Source organism: Aphidius gifuensis, linkage group LG3 (genome assembly GCF_014905175.1).
Source record: "Aphidius gifuensis isolate YNYX2018 linkage group LG3, ASM1490517v1, whole genome shotgun sequence".
NCBI classification, from domain to species: domain Eukaryota; kingdom Metazoa; phylum Arthropoda; class Insecta; order Hymenoptera; family Braconidae; genus Aphidius; species Aphidius gifuensis.
The window spans coordinates 17,683,574-17,699,927 of NC_057790.1; the positions used below are offsets into that span (position 1 = coordinate 17,683,574).

At 25.8% G+C, this 16,354-nt stretch overlaps 1 protein-coding gene across 3 annotated transcripts; it reads left to right on the plus strand.

Annotated features, from left to right (window-relative positions):
• Nucleotides 1-6,141: 6,141 nt before the first annotated feature.
• Nucleotides 6,142-15,930, plus strand: LOC122852332 (KH domain-containing protein akap-1). Of its 3 annotated transcripts, XM_044152087.1 has the most exons (11): nucleotides 6,142-6,317; nucleotides 6,542-6,655; nucleotides 7,206-7,332; nucleotides 7,473-7,598; nucleotides 7,678-7,873; nucleotides 8,910-9,552; nucleotides 13,784-14,479; nucleotides 14,564-15,079; nucleotides 15,200-15,415; nucleotides 15,508-15,638; nucleotides 15,717-15,930. In XM_044152087.1, the coding sequence occupies exons 7-11, from the start codon at nucleotides 13,825-13,827 to the stop codon at nucleotides 15,813-15,815; spliced, it is 1,617 nt and encodes a 538-aa protein (XP_044008022.1). In that variant the 5' UTR covers nucleotides 6,142-6,317; nucleotides 6,542-6,655; nucleotides 7,206-7,332; nucleotides 7,473-7,598; nucleotides 7,678-7,873; nucleotides 8,910-9,552; nucleotides 13,784-13,824; the 3' UTR covers nucleotides 15,816-15,930. The 3 variants fall into 3 exon arrangements, with proteins under 3 accessions (XP_044008022.1, XP_044008020.1, XP_044008021.1); XM_044152085.1 differs by lacking the exons at nucleotides 6,142-6,317; nucleotides 6,542-6,655; nucleotides 7,206-7,332; ... (1 more) ...; nucleotides 7,678-7,873; nucleotides 8,910-9,552 and adding an exon at nucleotides 10,216-10,418; XM_044152086.1 differs by lacking the exons at nucleotides 6,142-6,317; nucleotides 6,542-6,655; nucleotides 7,206-7,332; ... (1 more) ...; nucleotides 7,678-7,873; nucleotides 8,910-9,552 and adding an exon at nucleotides 12,852-13,081.
• The last annotated feature ends 424 nt before the right edge of the window (nucleotides 15,931-16,354 follow it).

Sequence of the window (16,354 nt, forward strand, 5' to 3'; positions counted from 1 at the left end):
AAATCCCCAAGCCCTGAAAGCCTGCTATTCCACGATGAAGTTGCATCTTGTAGGTTGTCATCCGGAAGGTCTCGAACGTCCTGAAAATAAAAGAATAATATTAAAACGTTGCAAATATTAATTATGTTGAATAATAAATAATAAATAAATAAATTACCTGAAAAAAATAAAATCCCCACGTCTTAAAATCCATTAATCTGCACACGAAGAAGCTGGGCCCAGGTAGTCATCTTGAAGGTCTCGGATACTCTGAAAATGATTAATTAATATTAAAAACATGCAAATATTAAATATGTCAAATAATAAATATAAAAAAAATACCTGAAATCAATAAAATAAAAGTCTCAGAAAGCTGCTATCACACGAAGAAGTTGCGTTCTGCTGGTAGTCATCTTGAATGTCTCGAAAATCCTGTAACAAATCGTAAAAATATTAAAATATTGTACATATATTAAATGCGTGAAAATACTAAAAATCCTTGAGTCTCGAGAAACAGCAATCACATGAAGAAGTTGTCCAGGTAGTCATCCTCCAGCATCGCGACGTCGGTGATCCTAAATGAGTGCACTCGTATCCAGTCCTTGAAAGATCTCGAAATTCCTAAAAAACATACTAAAAAACAAGTCTCGAAAATATTAATATCAATTTTTAAATCAATTTTTTTTTTTTAAAAAGTGCATTTAACGTCAAATAAAAAAAAAACCTTACATACAAACATACATCGCGGAAGGAAAAGGGTAATAATTTATCTAATATAAATTATTACGATAGATAATAATATACATCCTAATCACCCCCGTCTATTCTGTTTGAGGAAGACAGGGTTAATCCATTTTGACTTTCACACTACTGCCATTAAATTTGACATAAAAAAAATTAATATAACTATTGTAAAAACAAGTCAAAATAAATCTAAACAACAAATAAAAATAAAATAACAGTTTGGAACGACGAGAAGCTACAAAAAATATATAAATAATTTTTTTTGTAACTTCAAGGACTTTTTAAAGCACTTTTTCGGGATGGGTTAATAATTACAACTAGTCAGTTTCGATCTAGAGGAACTTACCTTGTGACAGCCAACAGCAAAAACCTTTTCCCCTTCATTGTCGACGTATAAGCTCCAGTAATCCAATCCAGTCTCGCAGCATTGCCATGTAGAATTTGTCGAAGTGTAGGTCCCAGTAATCCAGTCCAATCCGGTGAAGTTCTCTCAGCAAAGCCATGTAGATGATGATCCCAGTAGATGATTCACAGCAGCAGCAGTCTCGAAAATCCTGATGATCCTGAAAAATATTAAATTATAAAAATATTAAAATTTTTAAATATGTTTCAAATGCCTGAAAATTTTAAAATCCTGTCGAAGTATATGTCCAGTAGTCCAGTCCCATGTCATTCTCTCAGCAAACCCATGTAGATGTTGTCGAGGTCCCAGTAATCCAATCCAATCCAATGAAATTATCTCAGCAAAGCCATGTAGATGATGATCCAATGATTCACAGCAGCAGCCTTAAAAATCCTAATGGTCCTGAAAAACACATAATCACAAAAATATTAAAATTTTAAATATATTAAATATCTGAAAATATTTGAATCCTCGAGTCCATTGAACAGCAGCATATAGCACGAAGAAGTTGTCTCGGGAATCCTCCATCAGCACGTTGACGACGATGATCCTGTATAATCCTGTTGCCTCCGAAATATGACCCTCACATGGTTCTGAACATCCTGAAAATATCAAATTAGTATTAGAGTTTTGAAAATGTTGAAAATATTAGTCTTGAAATATACCTTGAATCCTTGAATAATATTGAGTCTTAAAAATCTGGAAGCCTTGAAAATCCTAATGCCTTGAAAATCGTAAAATCCTGGAATCCCTGAAAAATATAATATTAATAATATTAAAATCTTGCAAAAATCAAATATATGTCAAAGAATGAATATATATCCTGTGAATAAAAAAATCATGATGTCTTGAACAGCAGCAATCGCATGGAGAAGTTGCACACCAGGGAGTCTTCCAAAAGGCCTTGAAAATTCTGAAAAATATAAAAACCTGAAACACTTGAAAATACATACATGTTATAAATTATAAATTATTTTTTTTTACGCCTATATATAACGCTGAGTACTCATACGCTAAACCGTTATTATTCGCAACTTAATTCTACCCCCCAATGATCACTCGAGTGATTAACAGACTTCTTAGCATGACCCGGGATGCACCACGTGGAGGTCTTGTCTGTTCTAGCATCCCTTTTACAAATTTTTTTTCAAATAATTGAAATAATTTCAATTATTTTAAAGACTGATATTTCTTTACTTTTACATTATTTAATTATAATTATTAAATGTAAAGCAGAGAAAAAAAAAGTCTTTAATTAATTAAAATTATTTTAATTCTTTAAAATAATTCTAAAACTATCAAAAAATCTTGACTAAAAAACCACGAGGCTGCACGTGCAGTTTATACGCTTCAAGTACGTTTAACCAAAATTCTTGACTATTTTCCAGAATCGACTGATTTCAAGTGCTGTTCACTCCGCAAGAGCTCAAGACGAACTGACTGGAGAGTTTTGCGGACTGATGGGACTGAAAATGAAAAAATTAAAGGGCGCAGTCGTCAGTCCGTCATGTGACTGCATGTGACTGCCAACACATAAATCATGAGTCATGATGACTTCCGATGAATGAGTCATGATGATTTCCACTTCCAAAACATTTGAATTACAGGTATATATTTTTTTATTCAATTGCAACTACATTACAAAATTTTTATAATAATTTTAATCATAGTAAAATTTATGACTTAATATATAATTTAATTTTTTTTTGATGCTGTTATTTGGGTTATTTGTTGAATTTAGAATCACGAAAAGTACTCAGTTTATTTTGTACACAAATTTTATATATCACGTCAAACATTATTTCAAATTTAATTATTAAATTATTTAAATTATTTCACCTGTCAATACCCAAATATCTCTACTTACCGACCAAATGATAGTCCATAATTTTTCAGTTAGATGGCGCAAAGAATTTTTTTCTGAAATCCAAAATGGCCGCGCCTTTGTGAGAGAGAAAACCTGTGTTGTTCAGTGTTGTGACTTTTTACACTAATTTTCGCAATAATAATTGTTAATTAATTATAAATTGTTGATAAATCGATTAATTAATTTATTCTGAACAAATTGTGATATAAATTATCATGAACTTTTGTGAATTTCGTCCAAAATTAATGGACATGTCAGAGCTCTTGGAGCTGACGAAGGCAGCTATTAATTTGTTAAATAATGGACAAATAACATGTAAATATTATGCTTTTTTATTGTTATTAATTATTTAGAGCATAAACAAACATAGTTACGTACTTTTTATCACATTTTATCATAAATTATGACAAAAAAAAAATTAATTATTTGTGGTTAGGTTGTCATTTTTATAAAAAAGTTATTCACTTATTTTAGCAATAATAATTATTAAATAATTGTGAATTGTTATTTAATCGATCATTTTCATTGTTCCAAACAGATTGTGCTATAAATTGTTGCTGATAATTGTGAAATTTGACAAAAATTAATGGACATGTCAATGGCGTTGGAGCTGACAAAAGAAAATCTTTATTTGGCAAATATTGGACAAATGGTATGTAAATATCGTGTTTTTTCATTGTTATTATTTATTTACCGCATAAACAAACATAATAACGTTATTTTTTTTAATTATTGAGCTAAAAAAAAAAAAAAAAAATTGTTGATTCCACGTCAGATTGTCATTTTTTACAAAGACAAAGAATATATTAATTTATTTATTAATGTTTAGAAAATTTTTTATAGGTATATAGCATTGTTATAGCATCCTTATTGTATAACAATTATTTTTTTTATTTTTAAAAATCAAAAAATAGTGAAATGTTTTAATATTAATTTTTCTTTGTTTGCAAGAGTTTTGGCTTTGTCATTTTTTATTGTCATTGTTTAGTGCTAATTGAGTCTTAAAGACTCAATTTAATGCTGTCTATTCATTAATTTATTATTTATTTATTTATTTTTCATACATTAACTATTTATTTATTTGTTTATTTAATAATTATTCATTTAGTTACTATAAATTCAATTATATCAATTTCATTAAATTTTTTTTGCTGTCATTGATTACTCTAGTTTGAAAAAAATTTATAACATAATATTAATTCAATACATTTAATGCTTACAGATAACGTCAAGTGTAGTTCAAACATCTAATGTGCCAATGTTATTAATCCAACAAATTCGTTGTTATTTGGACTAAAAAAATGACTATTGTCATTAGGGACACAATCAGATTAGAGTAAAGTGAATTATTTAATAGTATTTTTAAAAAATAGAAATAAAGTCTAAAATTTACTTACTAATAATTTATTGTTACAGTTGCCAAATTTAAATGAAATCTAACACGTCATGTCGAGTTATCTGATACGGTTTTTTTTAATTTTCCATTAGAGCAATCAATCACATCACATGGTGCTGGTGTTATTCACATGCTCTCTTTTGTGTACCGGTTATTGCTGTTATTGCTATTGTTTAACGTTGGCCAATCTATAAACATCAAATAAAAGGTAATATTTCAACAAAAAAGATGACTAGTAATTATTTGGATAAATTTTTTTATCAGTGACAAAAGTCTTTGCAGTCTTTATTGAACAAAGTGAGGTATTAAACTATTTTAGTTATTATAATTAATTTTTTTGTATTAATTTAATTATCTCATTTTTATCTGCCCTTTTTTTGTTGCCAATAATTACTCCAGTTTGAACAAAATTTATTGCTCAATGTTTATTTAATATTTTTATTTTTTTCAGATAGACAGTGTTAACGTAAACCTCTAAAGCCAATTATTAAAACTGTGACAAAAAAAAATTGGTTCGTCATTGGAGACAAAATTCTTTTGGAGTGAAGTAAGTTAATTTATTTTATTAAAAAAAAATTAAATATAGTCTCATAATTACTTACAAATTATTGTTATAGTTGCATCACATTTATTTATGGAAAAAGCATTAGTATTGCTTATGCACGGAAAATAAACAATACAAAAGCTTCAATGATGAAGAAAAGAGACCTACTGTACTGTTTAATATACTTGAGACAATTGAGACTGCTTTCATGTAAATACAACATGAAAAATACCGAAATAATGTGTTTATTAAAGAGAATATGACAAGGTATGTCAATTTTAGTTTGTGTTATCAGTTATCACGTGATTTAAAAATTAATTGGATTCATTCTAAACCATTTGTTTCTTGTTGCTTACATAGTAGTATTCAAAACTGATAAACCAATATAAAAATAATAATTAACTACTCATAAATTAGTCAATAAAAAAGTAAAATAATGAATTAATTTATAAACTACATAAGTTAATAAAATTTTGCTTTTTTTGTTTTTTTTACAGATGGTGAAAACATGGTCATGGAACGTTAGAGAATTGATGAAATAGTTGAACTAGGCTGATTGTTGAATTTGTTGCTGATGAATGGAAATTATGATGTAGTAGCATGGTTTTAGTGCATTTTGATGACCAGCATGGGTAGATCAATAGCCTCTAAAAAAGGTACGATTTTATTTACTTAATTTTGTTGATATTGTTTTGTTTGTATTTTTTTAAATTCCATTATAGTCTTTGAAATATTATTTAGCTCATCTAGCTTAATTAATTTATTCTGTCATAATTATGCTACTGCTTAAATAACATTTATCGTTATGATTATCAAATAGTAAAACTTGATTAAACCAACAATTATAACAATAATAACTAAGATAAAAAGTTGATTACGTGAAAAACCATATAAGATATTATGGTAATTGATAAAATCGTTTTTAAAAAATTTTTGGTGAAAAGTATGTGATCACTGTTTATTTAACTTTTTGCTAATTATTACATTATTTTATTATTAATAACAATTGTTATATTAATAATAATTAATATTAATTAATAATAATAAATTCAATTATATTATTTTGCTGATAAGTATAGAATTTTACTTATCGACAAAATAATAGTCGATAATTTTTCTAATAGATGGCGTTACTAAATCCAAAATGGCCGCGCCTTTGTTAGAGAGAGAACTTGTGTCGTGACTTTTTACGCTTATATTTGCAATAATAATTGTTAAACAATTATAAATTGTTAATAAATCGATTAATTAATTTATTCTGAACAGATTGTGATATAAATTATTATGAACTTTTGTGAATTTTGTCCAAAATTAATGGACATGTCAAAGCTCTTGGAGCTGACAAAGGCAGCTATTAATTTGTTGAATAATGGACAAATAACATGTAAATATTATGTTTTTTTAATGTTATTAATTATTTAGTGCATAAACAAACATAGTTACGTACTTTTTATCACATTTTATCATAAATTATGACAAAAAAAAAAAATTTATTTTCGAGGTTACGTTGTCATTTTTGTAAAAAAGCTATTCACTTATTTCAGCAATAATAATTGTTAAATAATTGTAAATTGTTATTTAATCGATCATTTTCATTGTCTCAAACAGATTGTGCTATAAATTGTTGCTGACTTTTGTGAAATTTGACAAAAATTAATGGACATGTCAATGGCGTTGAAGCTGACAAAGGAAAATCTTTATCTGTCAAATAATGGACAAATGGTATGTAAATATCGTGTTTTTTTATTGTTAATAATTATTTAACGCATAAATAAACATAATTACATAGTTATTATCGGTAATAAAGCCAAAAATTAATTAATTATTTGAAGTTAGATTGTCATTTGTTACAAAGACAATGAATTTATTAATTTATTCATTCATATTTATAAAAGTTTGTTATGTACAGAATTTTTATAGCATCCTTGTCGTATATTAATAGTTTTTTTTTATTCACAATTAAAAAGATGTCAATTATTTCAATATCAATTTTCCATTGTTTGAGAACTTGGTCAGTTTTCATTGTCAGTATTTAGAACTCATTTATTTACTTTGAGTTTCAGTTTTCTGTTTTCTATTTGTTAATTTATAATTTATTCATTTATTTCTCATACAGTTACTATCTATACATTTGTTCAGTTATTACTTATTTATTTATTTACCATAAATTCAATAATATCACTTTCATCACCATATTTTTATTTTCAATAATTATTCCAATTAAAAAAAATTTTATAACACAATATTTATACAATATTTTTAATGTTTGCAGATACCAAAACGTGTGGCTGAAACGTCTAATGTGTTATTAAAATTTATAATACACAATTATCAAAAAGAGAACAAAAAAAAATGACTAAATTGGTTTGTCATTGATGCCAAAACCATTTTGGAGTAGAGTGAGTACTCTTTTTTTTATCTTAAAAATTAAAATATAGTTTTATACTTAATGTCAGTAGTGTCAACAATTACTTCAGTTTAAAGAAAAAAAAAAAAAAACTACAACACAATGTTTATATTATATTTTTAATGTTTACAGATACCAAAAAGTAAGGCTTAAACGTTTATAGTCTTGATGCAATTCATCACACACAATTATTGAAATTGACACAAAAAAATTGGCTAATTTGGTTTGTCATGGAAGAGAATATCATTTTGGAGGAAAGTGAGTCAATTTATTTTATTTTCAAAATTTGAAATTTAGTCTTATACTTTATTATAAATTTAATCATTTATTGTTACAGCTGCATCACATTTATTCATGGGAACAGCATTAGTATTGCTAATTTATATCAAATAAAATATACAAAGGCTCAAGTAATAAAGAAAAGAGACCTACTGCAGTATTTAAAACACTTGAGGAGACAACTGAGACTGTTTATAAGTTAAAATACAACATGAGCAATACCAAGATGATGATGTTGATGCAAATATGATAAGGTTTGTTGATTTTAGTTGGTGTTATTAAGTGGTTTAAAAATTAATCGAATTATTTTTAAACCATTTGTTAATTTAATAATCATAATATACTGTTTCACTTGAACCAGCAACAGTGTAACAAAAAAACCATCGTAACCATCTACATTATGATATGCTTCAACAATGATAAATCCCTGATAATGAAAAACAATTGCCTAATTATTTTCACTTTCAACTTCTATACAAATCTATACAATGTTTTGTTTAAATGAATCCCCCAACACTTTGTGAATTGCCTGATAGGATTTTAGTTAATTACAAAAATCAATCATATTACATGGTGTTGGTAATTGATGTTTATATTTCATAAAGTCCTTCCGAATGTATCATTTATTGTTGCTGTCGGTTTTACATTTACTTATTGTTGAGGTTTATCTATTCTGGTCAAAATTTCTCTGGTAAGCTGGTGGGTGGTTGCTATGGGCTGGTTTGTTCGTCCATAGTCAAGGCTGGAGTCTACTAGCAGTTTTCAATAAACTTTTATGCTTCAGTCAATTTATTACCAATAACAACTGAATTTTTTTATTGATACCGTTGTTTCTGGTAATGAATGTACTGAGGCACTGAACTTTTGGCGAAAGCTATGCTAAAGAACTCTAACCTGTACAGTTAACTGATAGTTAAAAAATAAACAACTAGTTAGCAAACTGAGGGTGAACTATTTGCTAAAAGTTGTAACTTCAGTCAATTATCTATAACTAAATTTATCTCAACTACCAGTTAACTGTAACTATAGACGAAAAAACAAGTTCTTTCAATATGTGATCATACAAGTGATCCGCTCCATGTGATCAAGAATTATCCGCCTCTCTAAAAGATACAAACGTACAAAATTCTCTGGATGCCAGATGTTATCAACGGCTGACTCGTGATCGTCTCTTAACATTGATATAAACCAGTTATAATTATTAAAAAATTAGTTAATAAAATAGAAAAATAATGATTTAATTTATAAATCACATAAGTTAATATATATTATTTTTGTTCTTTGATACAGGTGGTGTTAAAGTGATGATGGACCATTTAAAAACTGATGGAACAGTTGTACTAGTCTGATTGTTGAACTTGTTATGCTGATAGAGTTATCATGAATTGCATAGCGTTGGAGTATCCTGGTGATCAACGTGGGAAGATGATCATCCGCTAAAAAGTTAGGATTTTATTCAACTTATTGCATTGATATTGTCTTGATTGTCTTGTTTTTTAAACTCCATGAAAGTGTTTGGGATAGTCTTTCTTTTTTCATCTTGCTTTTTTTTTACTCTAATTTATTTATGTTGTGATAATTATGTTATTGCTTAAGTGACATTTATTGTTATCATTATCATATCAGTGTGTATAGTAAGATTTATGTATAGTTGCATGTTAAATAGTTTATTATCTAGCCAACAATCAACAATAATAGTTAGTATAAAAACTAAATTACGTGAAAAAGTATATAAGATAATATGGTGATGGTGAAAAGTGTTTTCGAAAAAGTTGTAATGAAAAGTGTTTTTGAAAAATTTGTTGTGAAAAGTGTTTTATAATTGTGTGTGATCATTGATCCAGTTGCTGGTCAGCGAGAATCATCATGAACTATTACATGGACTTGGTGCATCTTGATGACCAGCGTGGGAAGATGAACATCCGCTAAAAAGGTAAGATTTTATTGATATAATTACATTTAAGATCTTGCTTGCAACTCTATGATAATCCCTATGTATATTCTTTAGGTCATCTTGCTTTTATTTTTTTTATTCTGATCTATTTATTTTTTTATAATTATTTAATACTTGTGCTACTGCTTAGATAACATTTATTGTTATATCATTATTATTATGTGCATATCAGCATATTTATTTTTTTATTACAATATTTTTATGACATTATTCACAATAATATTACGAATAATTATTATTTCTTTTGTTGAAATAAAAATGATCATTTAATCTTTTTTATTAGACTATCTTGTGATTTTGCTGCTTATACAGTGCAATATAAATTTTTTTTTTTTGTTTTCATATCGTGTCACTTGAAGAAATTTAAAAACTTAGTGCGTGTAAAAAAAAAATGACAGTGTTTCATTTTTTTTCCAGTAAATTATTAATATTTTTATTATTTACATTTTAAATATAAATTAAAAATACCGCCAATTCCGACATTTTAGTTTTGAAAATTAATGTTACTACTTTTACAACTAGATGACGTTACTGTAGTTTTCCAATTTACTTTTTTTTTTTCCCCAGTATTTTCTGGTATTTTCTAAATATATAATCACATAAGGTGGCGCCGCCCTCCGAAAAAACATTATAGTGATGATTGAAACACACGCGGTGTGCTTGACTCGTGAACCCGGAACGCCATATTGGCCAGCTTAAAGAAAGAATAAACATTTTGTTAACATATTACAATATATTTAACAAGTTATTTGACAATTATTATTGGAGTAAATATAGTTAAACATTATTGGAAATCAGTGAAATTATTATATTTGTGTTATTTTGTGTATATACACAGTAAATCGGTAAGTAAATACAGTGTTTTATTATGCTTGTCTATAACAGCCGCCTTCATGCTTTTTTTTTTTTTTTTTCTTTACCATTGGATGCGGCTTTCTTTTCTTAATTTTATTTTTTTTTATATATTAATCTCGTCAAGCCACATAACTCAGGTACGACATTTTCTTTTTTCATTTTCTCATTAATATATATTAATTCTCAATAATATTATATCAATTTTTAAATTTTACAAATATCTATATTGTCGCATCTTTTTTTTTTTTTTTTTTTTTCAAAGCTTAGAGTTAAATTACAAAACGTTACACAATGTCGACGCGTTACAACTCCGAAATGCAACACGTAAAAACCATCTTGGCCACCATTAATTTTTTTTTTTTCATTTCTCAATTTCTTAACAATTTGACAATTAATTTACCGGCTAATTATACATTCAACTAATTAAACATTTTGGTAATTTAATAGTTTTATTTTTATCCATCGACATCTGGTAATAACGTGGCAAAATAATAATAATAATAATAATAACAATATTAAAAAAAACAATCAGTTGATGGAGTTTAATGCTATGAAATTATTATTTTTTATTATTTATTTTTTCTTTATGTATTTTTGTGCATAAATAATGAATTGAGACATAAATAAATAAATAAAAATATATGATTGTTGACTCATCATACGTGTATCCTTAATATTTTGTTGTTATTATTATTATTTATTTAACTTAAATTTCAAACGCAAAAAAAAAAGTTCAAACCCTATCTACGCATCACCATCCTGTCTGTTATTGTTATTATTATTTTTACATATAACAGCGTAATTTATTTTTTAAAATAATTGCAATTTAATCAGTCTTTTACTTTTTTTTTTATTTTTAATATTTACCTGGTAATGTCAGTTGTATCAACACCACCCACGATGTATATACATCTAAATTTATTACATTAAGTTTTTTGCTTTAAATGTAAAATTAACCGGAATATTTTTTTAAATTTATAATAATAATTGAATATTGATATAATTATTACAAAATATATTTTGATTATCATATTCATTTCATAATAGTTTTTTTTTTTTTTTTTTTTTTTCAAACTTCTTATCAGTGCCTAGATAATAAAATTTTTGAGATAAAAAAATATATAGCCTGAGTTTGCTGCGTTGCTATATATATAATTTTTTTTTTTTCTTAAATATCAAGTTTTTGTAATAAGAAATAAATAAAACACCAAATATTTCTTCTGTCATCATTTGGTGTAATATACCATTAGTCAGCCATTATTTTTTATAGCTTCCGTTTGTTGAGAAAAAAAATAAATAAATTTTGCGAGTTTATAATTAAATTTTTCATAAAAAAAAAAAATATTAATCTACTCATTTTTTTTTCTTTAAATATAACAGAGTTATTTAAACAAATATTTTTCAACTAGTTAATTATTATTGTTATTTTTTATTTCAAAATATTTCATTTGTACGAAATTTAAATTTAAAAGAAAAAAAAAAAAAAAACTATTTATCTATTTTTATAATTTTAAATTCGAAATTTATTTAATTCTAAATTAGTATTGAGTAATATTAACAAATATTTATTTTTTAAATAAGTTTTAATAAATGTTGAATAATTTTACATTTATATTGACAAGTAAAGAAAAAAGTTTCCTTAAAATTTAATTTAAAAAAAAAAACAACAACATAAACAAGTCAATATTGGTTTTTAATAGCTAGCTATGTGTTATTGCTGACATCGTGGTTTAATAAAAATAAAAAAATATATATTTTTATATATTTTGGTGATGACCATGAAGCAACATGTATACAGGGTCTATCGTTATTCAGTTGCCATTACCTCAATTGATTGGTCCCTTGTCCCAGCCATCGTGGCTGCTGGTTATTTAACCAACCTGGCATTCAGCATTCCAACAGTACCCACAGTCCACACACACACAGACACAATACCCTGCAGACATTTGTCTTTAATCTTTCTATCAAAATCACCTGTTGTAGTCAATATTATTTTTTTAATTTACTATCAGAAATTTATAAAATCATCTTTTTTCCATCCAATTGATAAAAAACAAAAAAAAAACCTGTTTATATTTAAGCAAGTTTTTGTTTATTTATATATGTTTTTTTTTTCTTCTTTTATTAAATGATCCTTGAAATTATCATTCAAAAGCTCTGTTGAATAAAAAATAAATAATTAAATTTTACATAGTGGGGAGATTAAAATTGAGGTCATCAGTTTTTTCTCGACACGTGAGAATATTTTTTTTTTTTTCTATATGAAAGATATACTATTGTAAATTTTAGATTTATATTATATATTATATTCTTGATTGTCGTCGTCGCAACACATGTTTTTTTTTTTTTTTTTTTTTTCATTTCCTTTTTCTTTATATTCATCTCCTCAACTAAAAAGTTGCCTGAACAGCTTTGTAAACTTGTGGATTGGTATGTTATTCGTTGGAGCCTGTATTTTGATTCAGTTGATGTTGCTCTTCTTTAAGAACCACTTGAATCATATATCAATTTTGTGTGTTGTTGCTTTTTTTTTCTTCTTCAAAATTATATATCTTACTCCAAATTGGAAGTTACATCTCATTGTATGGTACACCTGGTTTAGTTAAAAAGTGTTGAAATTTTATAAATATTTTTAACCATGGCTCAACTTTTGGTAAGCTTCATTGACAAAAGTGTTTTTTTTTTTTCTTTAAATTATTGTTATTATTGTTTTTCAATTTTAACTCAGTCATACTTGTTGGAATAAAGTTTAAACAATATATATATTATTATTTATAAATTTTTATATCGCGAGAAAAATCATATACTCATGGAGTTTAATATTTTTTTTATAATATAGATTAAATCGTTTTAATCATAATTCATAGTATCACAAATATAAAACATTGATATACAAATATAACTGTACAAAATTAGTACCAATTTATCAGATTGATAGTCAAAAGAAATATGCCTAACTGTCTCTTGTTGCATCCAAGCAATTGGATACTCTACATACATGGTTGATTTTTTTTTTTCTTCTAGCTTATATATATATATATTCTTCTTTTTTTTTATTTCATTTTTGAATCGATTAAGTAGCTGTGAAACCGGTCGTTTGCACTTGAAACAACTTCAATGTGAAAGTACAGCAAGATTTTTGCTCCAAAATGTTGTATTTAGCTCAATAAATGTTAAATTCCAATTAAATTATTCATAAAAATATGTAATCAGCCAAAAATTTATCAAGTTTAATTAAAAATTGATATAATTATTGTGTTAGTATGAAATAATAACAAGTAAAAATGAATATTTAAAGAAATACACTATCTAGTGTATTATGTTCAAGATTCTATTAATTTTTTTATTGTTACAGTTGATTAATTATTGTAAAGATTGTTACCGTGGACTCGAAAAATGTCGGTAACAAATGTACAATTGGTAAAATGGTCATTTCCAGCATTTGCAATACTTGTTGGATTTTTTTGGTACAAACGTCGACGTGTAGACAGACTTGATCCTGGTGGAAATACAGATTTAGATGGAAAAAATAATAAAAAAGGTTTAAATCTATATGATTCTGGTATTAATATTGATGAATCATTTAATGGTTCAAATGGATCACATCGTACATCTGATGAAATAATATGTACACCAAGAAAAGTTAGTGAAAATTTGGATATACCAAATAAATCAAATTCATTAAAAAGTGGAAGATTATCAGGTGATAATAAACCTTGGTATGAAGATGAAGATGATGATGATGATGAACTTTTAAATGTTAAAACAAATATTGTATTGGGTAGTAATCCAAAATCATCAAATTTTGATATGATGGAAAAATGTAAATCATTATCAATGGAAAATAAAGATAAAATTATTGAAGAAGAAGAAAAAGTTGTTAATGATGAAAAGAAATCATCAACAGTCATTGAAAATAGTGGTGCTAAATTAAATGATGAAAATAAATCAACTGAAAGAGATTCAGCTAATCATAGTCCAGTATCTGGTGTATTAGATGGAAGTGTCAGTGATGAAGTTAGAAGTGAAGGAAGCACTGACAGTGGAAAAGGTAATAATAAATATATTATTATTTATTAGCAATATAATAATTATAAATTATAAATAATAATATAATTTGATGTAATTTTTTTAGGTGGAAGTATCAATGGAAAAGGTTTAAAATTAAAAAATACAATAACATATGAATTTGAATTAGCTAGTGATTTAGTTGGTTCATTGATTGGTAAACGTGGTTCAATTATACAAAGTTTTAATGATAAAGCAAATGTACGTATAAGTATTAATCCACATCCAACAGATGATGATGAAATAAAATTATGTATAATTAAAGGACAAAAAGAAAATATAATGATTGCATTAGATTTGATAAGACAAAAATTTCCATTAAAAAAATATCCAGATGTAACACTTGAAGAAACACATTTATCTAAAAAATCACAAAATTTATCATGGTTACCAGAATTAACACAGCTTAATTTAACGGAAAATATTAATAATGATGTTATGATATGTAATATTATTGAACCAAATCATTTTTTCATACAATTACCAACACATCCAACTTATCCAACACTTAGAATATTAGATTTTAATATGACACAACTTTATAATACAGTTGAATCACCTCCAGTACCAGATAAACTTACAAGTAAGTTCATTTCATTGATGATGTAATATTTATCAATTTTTTAATCTAATCTTTATTATGAAATACATATTATTATTATTATTATCATTATTAAATTATATAAATATTTATTATTTACAGAGGGAATGCTTGTTGTTGCCAAATATTATGATAGATGGGTACGAGCATTAATTGAAGAACCAGATGAAAATGGTGAAAATAATTTAGTTCGTTTAGTTGATCATGGCGGTTTTTGGACATTTAGTAATGCTGAAATGAGAAAAATAAGAGCAGATTATATACCATTGCCATTACAAGCAATTGAAGTTGTTTTAGCAAATGTCAAACCAATTAATGGTATTTAATTTTTTGTTCTTTTTTTAATAATATGTATATGTTAATTTAATATTGAAATTAATTATTTTTATATATATTATTTCAATTTTAAGATGTATGGCCACAAGAAGCCTATGATGTTGTATCACAATTAACTACTGGAATTGTAGGACAAGCACAAATTGAAGCATACTCTGATTCAACTGTTTACATCAGTTTATATATCAATATACCTAAACATGGAGTAAGTTTTATTTTATATTATTATTAAATAAGAGAAAAAAAAGAAAAAAAAACTAACTAGTTTATTTTTTTATTTAAGGTAATATCAGTTGCACATGAATTAGTTGCTCGTGGTCTTGCAGAACCAACAACATTTGAAGAATTGGCACCTGAAGAAAATATTGTGCCAACACTTTAAACTGTCAAAATTTGTGTGATTTTATATAAGCTTCGAGCGTGTATTCATGTAAGTCAAGAGAAAAAAAAAAAAAAATTTAATAAGTAATAATAATAATATCTAGATTTAATAATAAGAAAACGAATGTGATGAAAGTCCTAATTGTATGCGCGAATCAGTTTCTTAATATACAAATATATATATCAATGAAAATTAATTTATTGATCATTGCATCAATCGTTTTATGATAAATGTCATACTTTTTTTTTTTTTTTTTTCTAAGATATTCATTTGATACTTCCTTTAAGTAAATTTAAAAAAAAAAAAAAAATTGCCGCGGTCTAATGATACATTATTATATATCCGTTTTTTAATATGTATTTTGAAGAATTTCTTAAATATATATATTCTTTTTTTTATACAATATAAATTATCAAAGCTCAATGCAAACATAAGACTTAATAAACAGAAAAAAAAATTTATATCTTTTGTACATAAATAATACTGTGTGAAAAGTGACATTTTAATCTCATCGGTGCTTTTTTTTTTTTCTTTTTTTA

Excerpts from the sequence above, each read along its gene's own strand:
- LOC122852332 (XM_044152087.1), top strand. The coding sequence starts at position 13,825 with ATGTCGGTAACAAATGTACAATTGGTAAAATGGTCATTTCCAGCATTT. Across the intron at positions 15,080-15,199 it reads AGTACCAGATAAACTTACAA|AGGGAATGCTTGTTGTTGCC; the intron begins GTAAGTTCATTT and ends TATTATTTACAG. Across the intron at positions 15,416-15,507 it reads AAATGTCAAACCAATTAATG|ATGTATGGCCACAAGAAGCC; the intron begins GTATTTAATTTT and ends TTCAATTTTAAG.